Source organism: Lutra lutra, chromosome 4 (genome assembly GCF_902655055.1).
Source record: "Lutra lutra chromosome 4, mLutLut1.2, whole genome shotgun sequence".
In the NCBI taxonomy this organism is placed as follows: domain Eukaryota; kingdom Metazoa; phylum Chordata; class Mammalia; order Carnivora; family Mustelidae; genus Lutra; species Lutra lutra.
In genome coordinates this window covers 138575480-138592204 of record NC_062281.1, presented here as the reverse complement: position 1 = coordinate 138592204, position 16725 = coordinate 138575480, and the positions used below count along the sequence as shown (strand labels likewise).

Below are 16725 nucleotides of genomic sequence, written 5' to 3'. Positions count from 1 at the left end.
TTTCTACTTTCTGTCTCTGATTTAATCCCAGTACAAAAGAACCATTAAGTGATTGCTGACATGGAAAGATTGAAACTGATCACAAAGTAAGACTCAAAGCCAACAGATAAAAAGTATCAATGAATAAAATATCTAATTCACTGGAAAATCTATTATTAGAATTTTGTCACAGATTGACCAACTTTGAAAAATAGTTTTGTCTTGAGAGTTTCTAGTTTGGTCCATCACTCTATGCCAGCATGGTCCCAGGGTCCCTTACAGTTAACTTTTACACGAGCTTCCACAATTTTATTCTACAATGCAGTCGAGAGTTTTTTTTATATAATAAAGAAATGTACACTTTCTGTGCACTTTTTGATTCATAGTCATTTAAATCTGTCAAGATTAAACAGATCTACTTAAAAATATCCTGGCATACAGCCTTAGGCAAATTTTGATAAATCTTAAGATAAAACATTTAAAGTAGTTTTGAGATATCCACTGCACCAATTTTATTTGAAACGTAAAATATTCTTATTGGATATAGTACATCATCCTTCTCTTCTATGACAGCTTAGCTGCATAAATTCATCATTTGGAAAATCAGCCCCGCTATGTACAATCTACAGTAGCTGATTGTACCTTAATTTCTACATTATCCTCACTTCTTCCCAGGTGGTTTCCTAGGCCTTTAATTTTTCTTTTAATCAATACTGTCAAGTTAAGAATCATCATAATTTATGCCCACATCTTCTTTTCCTGCTCAGACAGATACATAGATAAACAAAGTATATGAGGAAGAATTTAAAGGCCAATAAACTTAAACTTGGAAACAGATTTTTAATGAAGTGCCTTCAGAAGTCTGTTCACTTTCTGACCACATCTAGGGCCTCTGCACAACATTTCTGAAATCTAACTTCAACTATCATCCAAAGGTTGAAATCATTTGGGGCTTATATTTCTTATCAGCTTTTCCCTGGACAAACCAATGGCGGGCCTGATAACAAAACCCATGCCATTTACATAATTTTTCCTTCTCCACTTTCTTTTCAACCTTGTTGAAAAACTGCCATGTGTCCACTCCTGCCACGTATCACTGGGCAGAAATTTATTGTGAACTTAAGGATAAGTTTCAGGTTGTTTTGTCTTTATGTATTTCTGTGCTTTGAGGAAAAGTGGTATTTCTTTGACAGTAATCTCCATTTCCATTTGGAAGTATCAGTCTCTTAAATTATTAATACAGATAAAGCACTTTGTTGTACAGTAATATGTTACTACACATTTGGAGGTAAATTCATTTTTCTGTAATTAAAGAGGCAGAGAGCATTTACCTTATCAGTCTGATGGACTATAATGGCATGTGGCCCTTCAGTCATATGGCAGGCACCTTGCCAAGACACACTTGGCAAGGTGCCTGCATATGAATGGCCGCCATTCATTCATTCATTCATTCATTGAATAAATGCTAGACTCTTCCTCCATTTCAAGTGTTGTACTAGGTGCTGGAAGGGATAACCCAATCCCACTCACATCACTTAAATCCATACCGTGTGTGTGTGTCTATCAGATTATGACCTAGGACCAGAGGACAATTCAAGAGGTAAGGACTCTTTTCTGTAAGGTCATTTAAGTGCACTTTTTTTCTGGGACAAAGGAGGTAGCTTTGTCTAATTCTTCATGAGGTGTCTGGTGGGATAATCCAATTCTATAGCATAGAGAGATTTTATAACAGGGCTTTAGTATTAGGTTCTATATCATCATTTTTTTCTACAACATAGATTAGTGGAACCATCATGAATTACATAAACACTCTCAGCAGACCTTGTTTATCCACTCAGTTTGACATGTATTCATAATAATAATAATAATAATAATAATAAATTGATTATTCCCAACTGACCTGGATGGTTTATATATTAATCTAATAGATATGTTGTACCTATTAAAATCAACTATTCCTCAAATGCCTACTAAACATAGGGGGAAAAGTAGTTACTATTAAGAAATATAAAATAAATCTTAAACTTTTAAAATTAGGAATGCAATAAGGCAAGCTGTAGATTACTTTCTTCATGAGAAACTGTTAATGAGTTTGCAAAATGAATGCTCCAAAGGATACAAAGAGCATTTTGTGTAGGTCTCATTTAAAAGATTGTTATGTTTGTTGGGGAAGTTTTTCTGTTTGTTTGTTTTTTAAGTGCAACTCTCAAAACTTAGTGTAATAATCTACTTGTGTCAAAAAGATACCTAGCTTAGTTATCAAGGTTTGTACACATATAGAGTGCAAGAAAACATATTAATAATAAATATTTAGATATAGAGCTACTTTGAAGAGAGAATAGAGAAAGTGCTGTGAGGGGTCAATACTCTTAATTTTCTAATTCTATAAATAGGCCAAACTATAGAAACTCTTTATGGAAACTTCAAAATATTTAATGGAGTTAGTATTAACTCTATAGAAATTAGAGTTAGTATTTAAATATCCAGGAGACTAGAGGATACTTTTGGTGGAACAATCAGGGAAGAGAATTAACCACAGTACCTGTATTTAGTTCTCAAATTAGTTCTTAAATAGCATTTTGAAAAATCACTTTCCTGACTCTCAAGATCAGATTCATAAATCTTACCCAGGCTTTTAAGAATGAAAAATACATTCAAAAAGAAGAACATAGAGTAATCTGGATAGTCATAAATCCTGTCATATTTCAAATAAATGCAATTGGCTCTTATATAGGAGTAAACATAATTACCAACACATCCAAAACTTGAACTTCATAAGTTCAGCAGATAATTTATGCATTGAGCAATATTTACATCAACACCACTAAATATTATGGATACATTTATGTTTTTTATCCTAATGCAATTTTTTAAAAAATGTAAGGGGAAAAGAGTGACATGGAGAGATAGAAAGAAAGAGAATACAGAAGACCAAGGTCTTTGGACAAAGGCAAATTACTGCCTATCTCTGATGATCTATCGATTCCGTCCCCCATATACTCAGTACACTGGAATATTAACTTTCCCCACTTCACCCCCACCACAGACCAAGATCATTTATATAACAAAAAATGTTTTCATCTCCTAAATAATCACATATTCAGCTACAAATGGCAGAGACCCAAAAACACTAGACCATTAATAATATATTTTCCTTTGTTTGTGTTTCAACACTTTTGGCACATAGGGGATTATCTATGCTTCTGAGACCATTTAGCCTTATATCAAAATTCTCCTTCAATGCATAAACAGTGGCATGCCAGAGATGCCTAAATTCACAGTAAGGTTTATGGCTACTTGTTGCCAAAAGCTGTGAACATGCAAGTTGATTAGGTGTTCTCTTTCATGCTCCTGTCTGTATTATTTCATTAGATAACGAGATAGGCTGCCCTTTCTGTCCATCATTAGAGCAGCTGGAGACAGCATTTGCTACCTGACAAAACTTTCGAAGAAGGATCTTTCTTAGCAGCAGATAAACCCAGGGATCCAAGATCTGGTTCAGTGAGGCCAGGCGCACAGCTATTAAGAAGAAGTTGCATTCTTTCAGCTTTTCAGTGTGAGTCTTGCAGTGCTCAACCGATGTCTGATTGAAGATCATTTTCAACATCATTATCTAAGAAAGAGGGACACATAATTGTTCCAAAGATTAACAAGGTCACATGCATCTCTTCTATACAGCACTTTGCACATGGTTTATAGTAAATTGGTTGTTAGATTAAAATGATTAATTCAGGCAAAATCTATATTCATAGGACACAAGCCCTGAATGAATACAAGGCATTCCCACAGATTTTCCCACATTTTTGGCATTTGACATGATGTAGCTTTTTAAAAAGTACCCATTCTCAGGCTCTTGGTTTTTGGGACTTAAGAAGCTTGAAATTCCAAAAACACATCTCAAAATTAGCTAAGGTCATCTGTCTTGTCGCAGAAAGTACCAATAGGTTGACACCCTGATGAAAGACAACACTTCAACAAACCAAAACATATTTAATCTTAAACTTCAGAAGTTCTGAAAAGAAATTACAGGGAAAAAGGAAAAGCAAAAAGGGGGAAAATAATACTTATTAGCATTTTCTGAGTCTTACAATTTGCGAGGGCTGTGTCAAGTTCTTCATATGCATTGAATGAACAATGAAGATGGTATTATTACCATCTCCTTTTTACAACTGCAGAAGCTAAGTTAAGTCCTGACATAAAATGGCTGAACCAGACTTAACTGAGGTTTACTAACAACACTTGACATACGCCGCTTCACCTTTTTTTTATTGTTATTGTTTTTTTCTCTTCCTCTTCACGATATACACAACACTAGAACTAAACTCCTAGAAGGCAAGATATGAGACTATTTTCCCCCTACTAGTAGAGTCTCTATACCTAGACCAATACGTAATAGATAGTGCTCAAAAATAAAATATTTGTGAATAAATATATAATAAGACATATATGAATATATGGCATATACCATATATAAGTATATTTATATTTGAATGAATAAACATTTGTAATTTCTATAGACGAGGACAAATGAAGGTTCACATACTTCTCAAAAGGTATTCAATCTCATTAATAATTAGAAAAATGCAAATTGTGAAGAAATAAGAAACCATTTTACACCCACTAGTTTGACAAAAATGAAGAAAGGAGACTTTTCCAAATGTTGGTACGGGAGTGGAGCAATAAGGACTCTTTTCCACACTACTAGCTGGCATGTGAACTGGAGTAACCACTTTGGAGAATAAAGCGAGCACGATTTCACCTGTTGCCTGCCAGCCATCCTACACCTAGAAGTATACCATCCTTAATTCCTGCACCAGGAGTTCTATATATGGTTGTTCATTACAGTGTTAGTCACAACAGTAAAAATCCCCAGAAAGAAGCCAAACATAAGTTCATATTTGCAAGCAAAGAAAGGTACTGACTTTTTAAAAACTGGCTCCTAAATTCATTTTTCTAATTGTGCATGACAATGGAGCCCTTGAAATGTGGCCAGAACAAAGTGAGATGTTGGAATACATAATGACTATCTAATGAAATGATAAGATTTTTGATATATTGTATCAAATACAATACACTATTAAAATCAACATCGCTTCCTTATTATTTATTTATTTTTTTTTTACTTTTTAAAAATGCCACTGCTGGAAAATTTAAAATTGTATATGGGGCTTGCATTTGTTCCTCACAGTACATACCACTGAACCCAAGGTATCTCTTGAAGCCCACACATATTTGGATGCTTGTCCTTAGGTCATCAAATTAAAGTCAACATCCCTGGGGCGCCCGGGTGGCTCAGTGGGTTAAGCCTCTGCCTTCAGCTCAGGTCATGATCTCAGGGTGCTAAGATTGAGCCCCACATCAGGCTCTCTGCTCCACAGGGAGCCTGCTTCCCCCCACCTCTGCCTGCCTCTCCGCCTACTTGTGATGTCTCTCTCTCTGTCAAATAAATAAATAAAATCTTAAAAAAAAATAAAGTCAATATCTCTGAACATCCAAAACATCCTGGACCACAAACCCACCATCCCAACAATGGCACTTGCTTTTTATATAGCCATCCTGGCCCAACATGTCAGTTATCTTTGAATGTTCCTTTTGTCTCACCCTCTTCAATGACTTTTGCTCTTGTTCCAACCTCATTCTAGTTCAGCTCCTCCACTCATCTGAACTAGAGTTATAACAGACATCCTAACTAAATTCAGCATCCTAACTAAATTCCAGCTCTGACCAAACCCTCACTAGCTAAAAAAAATTTCAACTTGATCTTTTTGGACAATTTTGACCCACAAATTCTGAAACCAATCACTGGCAAAGGACATAGAAAATTCCAGGTTTTACTTATAGGACAAATTCATCCCCTGGGGCTTAAATCACCCTACCAACTAATAACTGAACAAAATTATGGTTCTACAAACAAATAAAAAGAGGAGACTGTGTGGACAACCTGCAGATAGTCATATATTTTTACTCTGTGAATTTCTTTCAAAGCAATTTTTTCCAAGGGATTTACTCAATAAAAGCAAAACCCGTGTATAAATAAGTCAATGTTCAGTTGACTTCATTATCTACATTAATAAGAAACTATAAACACATAAATCTCTAACATCAAGATTAAAGCTTAATAAAATATGGCCTATTTGTATAGTTGTATATATAAGAATTGGGTGAAAACAGAATATAAGATAGTTCATATGTGTAAAGCTATATTGTTATTATAATTAAATTATGTGAAATACGCAGACTTGTGGAAGGCAATGGAATTATTACTATTAATAACTTACCATTAAATAATCATTAAATTATTTTTAAAACTGTATGTACATAAAAACATTTCAAATAATTAATGAAAGTCTTATTTAAAGGTGGTAATTGCCTTCATTAACAAGTATAAATTTTTATACACCAATTTTTAAAAAATCAATCTACATCAGTATCTTCTGATGCTGACTCACGGTCCTGTGAACTGAGTGCTACCTCCTCAGTGTGTACACAGATGGCCGTCGAAGAGATTGACATCTCAGTTCCTAGAACCTGTGAATATGTTATCACATGTGACAAAAAGGATTTTGTAGATATGGTTCCCGGTAAGGGTCTTGTGATGGGGAGATTCTCCTGGATTACCTGGGTGGGCTCCATGTAATCATATAAGTCCTTAAAACCTGAGAACTTTATCCAGCTCTGATAAGAAAGAGGGAGTCAGAGAGATACAACGTTGCAGGTTTTTAACATAGAGGAAGGGAGCCATGAATTGAGTTAAGGAATGGAGATGGCTTCTAGAAACTGAAAAAGGTAAGGAAGGAAGTCTCCGATTCTCCTTCAGAGCCTCAGAGAAAGGAATGAAGCCCCATGAACAACTTGAGATTAACCCAGTGAGATTCATATCAGGCTTCTAACAGAATTGCAAGAGAAATTGATCTTGTTTTAAGCCACTAAATTGATACTAATTTGTTAGAGAACTGCTGTAGAAAACTAACACACCTACAGATTCAACTCTCAAAAGATGTGGAGAGGGGATGGGGAGGAATTTGCCTGAAAACGATTTAACTTCTCTCATAGATACAACATCTCAGTAAGCTTGTTTACTTTGCTCACTTTCTTAGGAAACTTTTTTTAAAACATAAAGTAAAAGTAAACTTAATCCTAACTCCTATTTAAATAATCTCAATTTCTAAATTTGCAACATGTAAAAATGAACTCCTATTGTTCTAGTAGCATCAATTAAATTTCAGTGTGTTTGATTAAAAGGTACAAAATCGGGCGCCTGGGTGGCTCAGTGGGTTAAGCCGCTGCCTTCGGCTCAGGTCATGATCTCAGGGTCCTGGGATCGAGTCCCGCATCGGGCTCTCGGCTCAGCGGGGAGCCTGCTTCCCTCTCTCTCTCTCTCTCTGCCTGCCTCTCTGTCTACTTGTGATCTCTGTCAAATAAATAAATAAAATCTTTAAAAAAAATAAAAAAATAAAATGTACAAAATCATATTTTCAAAAGTTTCCCTTTAAGAAAAGCATGTGTCTACTAATTCCTTTTTCTCCGTTTTATAAGCTATTGGAAAGATTGTATTTTGTTCTTTTAACCTCTCACCTCACCCAACAATTAAATATATTTAGCTGCCTACCATCCTCCATGAAGTGCTCTGGGCTTGGTCTAGAATAATCTAAAAACACTCATTTAGGGCTGTCTGGGTGGCTCAGTCGGTCAAGAGTCTGAACCTTGATTTCTGCTCAGGTCATGATCTCAGAGTCATGAGATTGAGCCCTGCATCAGGTTCCATGCTCAGCATGGAATCAGCTTGAGATTCTCTGTCTCCCTCTGCTTCTCTTCCCACTTGCATGCCCTCTCTCTCTCTCGAATAAATAAAATCTTTTTTTTGTTTGTTTTTTTACTCTTCTTAAGCTTTATTGTGTTTTATTAACTATCCCCATGTCCTATTCCCACAGTACTCTCTACCTTCAGTTACAAGAGAAACTAGCGCAGATTTAAATGGATTAGATCAGTCATGATTCTTCACCTAGGCTGTCTCCTGAGCAGAGCCCATGAATGCCTTAGAAGAGAAGTAGGTATGCATGTCTACTAATTAAATTGAAATATTGTTTGGGCTATGGGTTCCACATGTGATATTTTAATTATGCTACTAAACTGTATAATATCATGATAATAAATTAGATTAACATAACAAGAACAGACTATAAAATTCACATTTGATCATTTTGATTTTCAAAATAGCCTATGTAAGTTACATGCAAAATTATTCCTGCTTCATATTTCTGAGCTGAAAGTTCTGGTACTCACATGGCCTACTTCGCACAAATATTTTAAAGGAAAAATAAACCTGAGAAAAGCACTCAATTATACAGTCTATGAAATAAAGACAGTCATACCAAATAAAATACTTTGTGTACAATGATCATATTTTTTTCTAAAGGTCCTCACTGAGTGATCACTATGAAAATTTCAAATAAACAATGAGTTATCATACTGACATTTCTCTTGGTACAGATCTCCAGAGATTTATGCTTTCTTGACAATTTGTTAATTACCCTTGCAAATAAACAGTACAAAACAAAAATGCCAAAACTGAACCTCTGAATTCCCCCTGTGATATGCTATATTTCTCACCCAATGAAAAAAAAAAAATCTTAAAAAAAAAAAAACCAACAAACTCACTTAAATAACATTTTCATTTTTTTAACAAAATGAAGTATTGAAATTCTCCCACTTTTTATAATCCGGAAAATTAACAAAATTGCTAATTAAAATGGGGTTTCAGTCATTTCACACACAGTCCTTCTTGATTATTTTAAAATTAGCTTTTATGGGGCTACTACTTTTAAGTTATTATTAGGCTAATATAGGTTTCATATGCCTTATATTGATTAGTTCTCCATAATTTCCCATATTTAGTATGGACAGTGCAATGATTATGGAATTATGAAGCCAAGCTCTGTAAGCAATAACTGTCACCTGGGGAGAGGCACTCTAGCTTTTCCCAGAAATCATGAGATGCGAAATATGACAATAACTAGAATTAGTGGCAGTAAGCATGATATTGTCATTTCCAAATGGCAGTAGGGATGGAAGTAGGACTCCCAAATCCATCTAATCTGGAACATAAATGCAAATTAGCATCCACCTGTTGATATCCCAATATTTAAGGAGCTAAAAAGTGATTACAATTTTTGCAAATATTTTTCAGACATTCAGACTTTTAGAGAAAACCTTTGACTTGAATGTGTAGATTTCTAGTAGAAATAATTTTTCCTATTAGCCCAATTCAATTTCTTACACAAGGAGAAAAGGACAAACAAAACAACGGGTGCTTGGAGAGCATAGAGCCTACTTTTTTAGCAAATGTCTGAATACTCTGCCTGATCGCTCCTTCTGACCAGCCCCTTATACTGATCTGGTCAAGGGATTGGTAGAGTAATTCTGGTTGTCCTGAGATGCCCCTCTTCTGCCAGCATCTTCCCCAGGGCTCCACGTGACTGACTCTATGAGGCCTCTTGCCTCTCCCTGTTTATCAGCAGGAATAGAAAGTTCTTTTTGTACCCATGATAACCAGGAACACAACTATATTTGTTCCCCCTAAATTCTTCAACCCTGCCCAGGGTCAGGGACAACTACTTTGTCCCACTTAAAGGAAAAAAAAGTGCTGTCTCTCTTTTCCAGTGATAATGATCTTATAAATGTGCAAAGCACTAACCAAGGAGACAGTTCTCAATATTCTGCATTTGGACTTTGTTTTATTACAGCAGGATTTATAACTACACATTTAAGGATCTTTGGTGTTCACTTCTTAATTCAAAAATGCCTTGAGTTATAGGTCATAAATATCTTTTGAAGATGATAAATGAATAAACCCAGAAAGTTTAAGTTGTGGGGGAGGGAATAAAATTGCTTACTTGCTGTTAGGCTACATTTTGTAGCTTTTAGGCATTTCCAGTTTATCCCTAATGTAAATGTGTAAGAGAACTTTCCTCACAGCCAATTTTTATCTATGATGTTTTGTTTCTCATAATCCTCTGTTGTCAGGCTAAGGGAGAAGAACCTGCTCTACTGGAAATTCCCTCTATTATTTGATAAATGTACTACATTATAATACACTGAAACCAGTCGGGGCCCTTTAAACCACTTAATTACATAATTTGAAGGACTATCATGGGAAGAAGCTTCACTGTAGGTTTAAGAAATAATTGCTGTCTTTCTAGTCCTGCCTACAATGCTGTTCTCCAGTTGCCAAATCATCTTAGTGTTCCATGCTCTACTGTTTCAGAAGCTTCTTCTGCCTTATCTAATCTGAAAGATGAAAATAAACAGCTCATAAACATTAAAATTGTTACTAGACATCGTGTTATTTCATCTTTGCTATTACGTAATTTTATAAAATTTTTCAAAACAGTGACTGCTTTCACCATGTGTGATTTTCGGCAAGCCACTTACCCTCTATACTTTAGTAAACTCACAAGGAAACAAAAGGGCTGGCCCAGAAGGCCTCTTACATACATAGGTATGTACCTCTATGGTTCAGTTTTTTCTTATCTAGTTCGTGGCAAAGTTGGAAAATGAATAAGGATTTAATTACAGAAAGAAAAGGTAAGAGGTATAAACAAAAGACAATATTCCTCTTCAGTAAAACCCCAAATGTAGTTTTGGAAAACAGGAGAAAGAAAAATTAGAAACTTAGAAAATGGGCAAATGAATAGTACAAGGGACTAGATTCATAAAGCTTTGGGGAAGATTTTTTTAGAAGTAGCTGACTTCAGCAAACACACTGACCAAAAGACCCACCATAAATCTGACTCAGCTCTGCATGGAGGCTGGGGATTGGTTACCTAATTTTGGATATTAATTTCTCCCTTCTCTAGAACATGATTAATACACACTTACCGAATATCTTCTCCATCTAGTAATGCAGTGGCAAAAAGGAAAAGGAGATGACAATGATTAAGGCCTTCCATATACAAAGTATATCTCTTCCCAAGCCCCAGGCTCTATTGCGTATGTTTCTAGAAAAGAATTCCCTGACATTCAGGGATAGACCAGTGGATACTTGAGGAATACGAGGAAATGAATGTTTTCTCTATATGTCTGCTTTCCTTAAATTTCTACCTAATTGAGTGTATTTTCTCAAAAGAAAAATCTAAACTTTCAAGATGTTTGGTAATGCAGAAACATTAATCGATCACTGCAGAGGGAACCTCCAAATGGCAAAGAAGCCTGTAGCCAGCCACCACTTTATTTAGTACATAAGAATCACCATCTCCTATCAAGTGGTATGAACTGTAAATTCTGTGTGATATGGCTCAGTAGAGCTCATTACATATGTTATGCCTACATAGATACCTTCCTATTAGAACAGTCAAAAAATATCAGTAATTAAGTATTCAAATTCTGGCTGAAAGGGGCAGGGCAAAACAAACTATATAAAAGTATTTATTCCTTGAATTATAGAAAATAAATGAGCTTTGTGACATACATGTCAAAAGGGTGACTTTTATATCTCTGGAGTCACGTGAAAGTCCAGAAAATATGCCTTTGTCAAGATTTAAAGAACATTCATCCTTGCAAATATTTAGATTTGAGATAGTTTTCTTTTTTCTGCCAAAACACAGTTTCATTTAAACCCAGCATGCTGAATCCTATCACCCACTCAGAGATCCACAGTGTTAGTGACAATTACGGTGTTGTATGCTGACAGATGGTAGCTACACTTGTAGTGAGTACAGTATCTCATATAAACTTGTCCAATCACTATGCTGTACACCTTAAACTAATGTAACATTGTGTGTCAACTATACTCAAAAAAGTTTTTTTAAAGAGTAGCTGAATGATTAAAGAAACAATCGGAGATGTGGGCTGTTTTGTGTTCAGAGATATTCACCTCAAAAGGAAATTAGGAAAACTGAAAAGGCCAACAGTAAGGCACAGAGCACAGTTTAAATTATGGGACATCCACTGATTTGCATAATATATATGTATTTCAATGGTGCCATTTAAAATGACATTTTTGAAAAATATTTAATAACATGAAGAAATATTCAGGATGTTGAGAGTAAAAAATAAAAAAGTTTATTACGTAGAATAATCCAATTTTAAAAACATCTCCAGATGGGAATTAGGGCAATTTTTATTTTCTTCTCTATTTTTCTTTGTTTTCCAAATTCTCCACAACAAATGTGTTATTTACACACTTGCAAGAGAAGCATTACATGCAGGGTAGCTGGAAGTTTCAATGTAAACAATAAACATATGAAATAGTTGATTGGCAAAATATTAGTGTCACAATCCATCCTGGAAGCATTACATGGTCATGTCTGGTTGGATTCTTAGGTAGTCGATGTTTGCATAATTTAACAATCAATAGGCAAACAGTCTGACACTCTATAACTGATCAAAACATTTAACTTAATCATCAGTTCGTTATGGCTTATTAAAGGCAATGTGATGTTTGCCAGCCAGTTACTGGCTTCTGTGATTCGTGGAGAGCACAGTCACCACATGCCAAGGAATCCCTCCGTGCCTCACAGCCTGTGGACAGTGCAGGCTGACTGCGGTTCTAACCCGATGCGATAAATTCTTATTTAACTTGATCTCATGTCAAAATGACACTCTCTTCTGGAGCTATGCTATGGGAGAACTGGATCTCATAGGAGGATCTACATAGACGCATCTTGTACTTGGGATGAATACCAGGGATTATGAGCAGATTGGGGTCTCTCTCTATTCATGGTCCCCAACCTTCGGACCTTGTCTCATTCCCTAGTCACCTCTCTCTCTCTCTCTTCCATTCACCACAGTACCTATCTCACACATTCTCCACTGTCCTTCACCTCACAAACTATTTAGGGGCCTCTCACCTTCTCACCACCAAGTTTAGCATCTGTTCCTCCTTGCCTCTTGTTCAAACAGAAGAGGTGTCCCATCTACCTAACGCTCTATCTGTGCCCTGGATCTTATCCATCATGAATGTCAAAGGCCTTATTTGTTTTCAGTTATCTCCTTCTTTTAACTTTAAATTTGGCTTTTTCCAAGTATCATAATAGTATATCTAAATTTCTCCTACCTTGAAAAAATAAAACCTTCTGCAGAATTCTCACCTCCCTACCTATAAAGCTCCACAAGTTACAGCTAAAATCTCAAAAGAGTTGTCTATCTTCCTTATCTTCACATTTATTCTTAAACCTACTACCGTGTGGCCTGAGTGCCCACAGATCCTTAAGAAGCACTGTTCCCAAGGCCACCAACAAGGTTTCAAAATCCACTAGACACTTACAAGCCTTTCTAGAAACATTCTCTTCCCTAAGAACCAGGTTGCCAAAGGTACAGCTTGCCATTTCCCAAATATTCCCAAATATTCAATGTGCCATTTGATTTGAGTTTCTTACTAATTTCTCTGCTACCTTTCTGGATGATCCTTTGCAGTCTTTTTATGGATCCTGTTTCTCTACCCATCCTGAAAATGTTGGCATTTTGGGGTCCTATCTTAAATAACGGAAGGTTGCCTCCCCTTCTTGCTCTGCATAAACTCAGTGGGTGACCTCTTCTACCCCAATGACTTCAAAATCCATCTATGCACTATAGGCTATACCTCTTCTCTGAGCTCCAGACTGATTAAATTGGCTGCCTATAGCAGAGCTCTGCCTAGATGTCTCACATCTAATTCAACAGTCTCAAAACTGACATTATCGTCCTCAAAGTTGCTTCTCCACCTATCTTCCCAATTTCAGTGAACCCAGCTCTCTTAAAACAGAAGCCTAAGATTTATCCTTGATTCATATCGATTCATTTCTCTTGCGCACGCACGCTTCTCTCCCCATTCTGCCTCATTATCCATATTCCTCTTGTCTAATCAATCACAAAGTCTCCCATTAACTTCCTAATACATTTTTAAATCTATCATTTCTCTCAACTCCATTCCCATTGACCCTAAACCCAGACCACCACTATCTCTTGTCTGAACTACCACAATAGTCCACTACATGATTTTCTGACCCTCCATTCTGATCCCCTCCATGCTGCCTACAAAGGATGCTCCTAAAACGGAAATTTTACTGTGTTATTCCATTTTGAAAAGATCTTCAACAGCTTCTCATTGCCCTGAGTGAAACCTTTAAATGAGCATTCAAGAATCATCACCCTGCTAAGCTCACTAGCCTAAATTCTCAGCACTCTTTACCCTCACATCTATATTCCAATCACCTTGAACTTCTCCGAGTTCTTTACAAGTTCATCTTGCTTCTAAACTTCTACAAATGTGGACCCCTAAGTCTTATTATAACTGTTATTCCCTTCTCTACTTGACTAATTCCAACTTATTTTTTGTGTTGACTTGAATTGACTTGAAATGTCAATTTATCTGATGTTTCCCTTGCCAAAAACCTAGTGGGTAAGTTTTAATATAGACTCCCCAAATTCTTTACTTCCTTTATCATCCCTTACCCTTTTACATTGTTGCTGCTTTTAATGTCAGTTTCTCTTCATATATCAACAATGTTAGAAAACTAGGGATTATTTTGGTCCTTTCAGGTGTATCTGAGGAAGCACCCTGCACAGAATATATTACATTGTAAATTTATAAATATTTTTGAATTAACAAATGAATGAATGGTACAAAGAGTACCCCCTCCCATTTGGGGGTACCAGATTCTAGAATTTTTATCTAATGTACAAATGAAATATTTATCTGTATTCAGGTCTTTTTGTTGTTGTTGTTGTTGTTGTTTCTGTTATAATTAGCCAGGATAACGGCTTCAATTAAGGGACTAATGGACTTCAAGTATATCTTCTTATCACTCTAAGAAGGGAAGAATTCTTGTTGTGTATTTAATAACAATTTTTCTTGAAATATACCTCAAAACCAAAATAAGACATGCATATTACCACAGTCTTTAATAAAGCTATTTGTTATCAGTTTATAATAAGTCAAATTTCTGTTATTATAAAAAGTGTTACATAGGATTCCAGTGCTCCTTCCTTAGAGAATTCTTGCCCATGAATATGAGACTGTACCTTATATGTATATTATAATACATATTTAAAATACCCTTCAAAGTCTAACAGATAACCCATCAATAGTAGTTTAATTTTTTTTAATAGTAGTTTAATTTACTTGTAAAATTCTCTGCCAATGTTAGGCTTCTAGTCAGCATCAGCATAGGAACTTTCTAACATTACATTTAATTCATTTTCTTTTTCCCCAATACCAAACACATCCTCATAAACTTTACCAGCTTTCTTTATAGTTAACCCTTGCGGTGTTGACCATAAACAGGGCCTACGTAAATATGCAGTGCCAAATCCACAGTGGGAGGGGATTAAGGTGTCATGTATTGGCATCACTTTTTCTTTGACATTAAAAAGAACATTCTGTGATTTCCCAGTCACAACAGGATGGTCAGTCTCCAATGCCTAAACCTTTCTAAAGAGAACTGTGTTAATGGAGTTTAACCTGCATTTTTCCTGCTTGTGTCAAAACGCTGCAACCAAACATTCCTGCTGACCTTTTTTCCTTCTGGGTCTGCCAAGTATCAGCCTTGAAAACATCAATTTCCTTATCCCACTGAGCTCACTGCTCTGCTGCATTAACAGGTATGAAGGTATATAGCAAATGGTAAAAGTTTCAGACTTACTGACTTATAATAAGTGCTATATAAATATTGTTATTTTTTGTTATTCTTCTTCAGACTTAAGTATTAAAAGGAAGCATAAAAGACCCCCCTCACTGTTGCCTCCCAAGTACATGGATTCTAATTAGGAAGAATGTGGCCATGATGCTACAGAATGGCAACTTTTTATGTCCATAGAGAGACACAGTTCCCTCTTTAACCCCATTACTCCTCGAGATATCTGTCGCTGTCTCGTAATACACCTTCACAATCACACCTTCCTTTCAGGAACCATGTATATGGCAGGTGAAAACTATCAAGTGCCTGTGTTATTTACTTATAAATGATAAATTTTATTTTTCAAATTGTTCTTCTGAAAAGATTGTACTTTTTGTTTTCAGAAAGTCAGACTTTATAAAATCACTTAAAGTACAGTTAGCATTTACAATTTTATACTAGGTTTGAGGAAAATTTAAAGAAGACTGAACTCACATTACATGGGATGTAGGAAAATGGAAACTTATAACCTGTCCCTCTTCTAGGTTTTGTCTCCTTAGGCTGCTTTTATCTCATCTGTTGGCTTGGTTGGATTTATACCATTTGGTCCAACAGCACAGTAACTAATAGGAACCAGAAGAAAGCAAACATGAGAAAGAAACCAATTTTTCGCATGACTCTGAAGCCAAACTCCTCTGAAGACTATAGGTTCCTAAGAGAAGATAACCAAATCCCAACAACGGAACCCATTGGCTCCCTCTCTCCTTAACATGTGATTTCCATGATGGCATTTTACTGCACTATTTAGCTTCCTAGGGAAGATCTTAAACAAATAATTATAAAATTATTCCTCTTACTATCTTAGGGACTTCCATGGATTTCATTTTAAAACCTGTATTTGATGTAAGTATTTTCATAAATGCTTTTGCAGGAATTGGTGAATAGATCTTATTGGCATTTCCATCTCCCTACCCCACTGGACCAGAGCAGTTCTGTTTTTGTCTGTTTCTCTACAGAGACTTTTTGAAATAGTTTCTCCAGTTGAAAGAATTGGAAAGTCAATGGCCTAATGCAGCTCTATCCAAAAGAAATACAATTCTAGCCACAAATGAGAAGATTTATAGTAACTTCATTTAAAAGAAGCAAAGAAACA

At 35.7% G+C, this 16725-nt stretch overlaps 1 protein-coding gene across 2 annotated transcripts in view; it reads right to left on the bottom strand.

The window, feature by feature from the left end:
• The window catches only part of PTGER3 (prostaglandin E receptor 3), a 200519-nt gene that overhangs the window by 165044 nt on the left and 18750 nt on the right, over nt 1-16725 (bottom strand). For both annotated transcript variants that reach the window (XM_047726777.1, XM_047726776.1), the window contains exon 2: nt 3413-3592. In XM_047726777.1, the coding sequence (XP_047582733.1) occupies nt 3413-3592 (180 nt within the window). The remainder of the gene's footprint in view (nt 1-3412; nt 3593-16725) is intronic.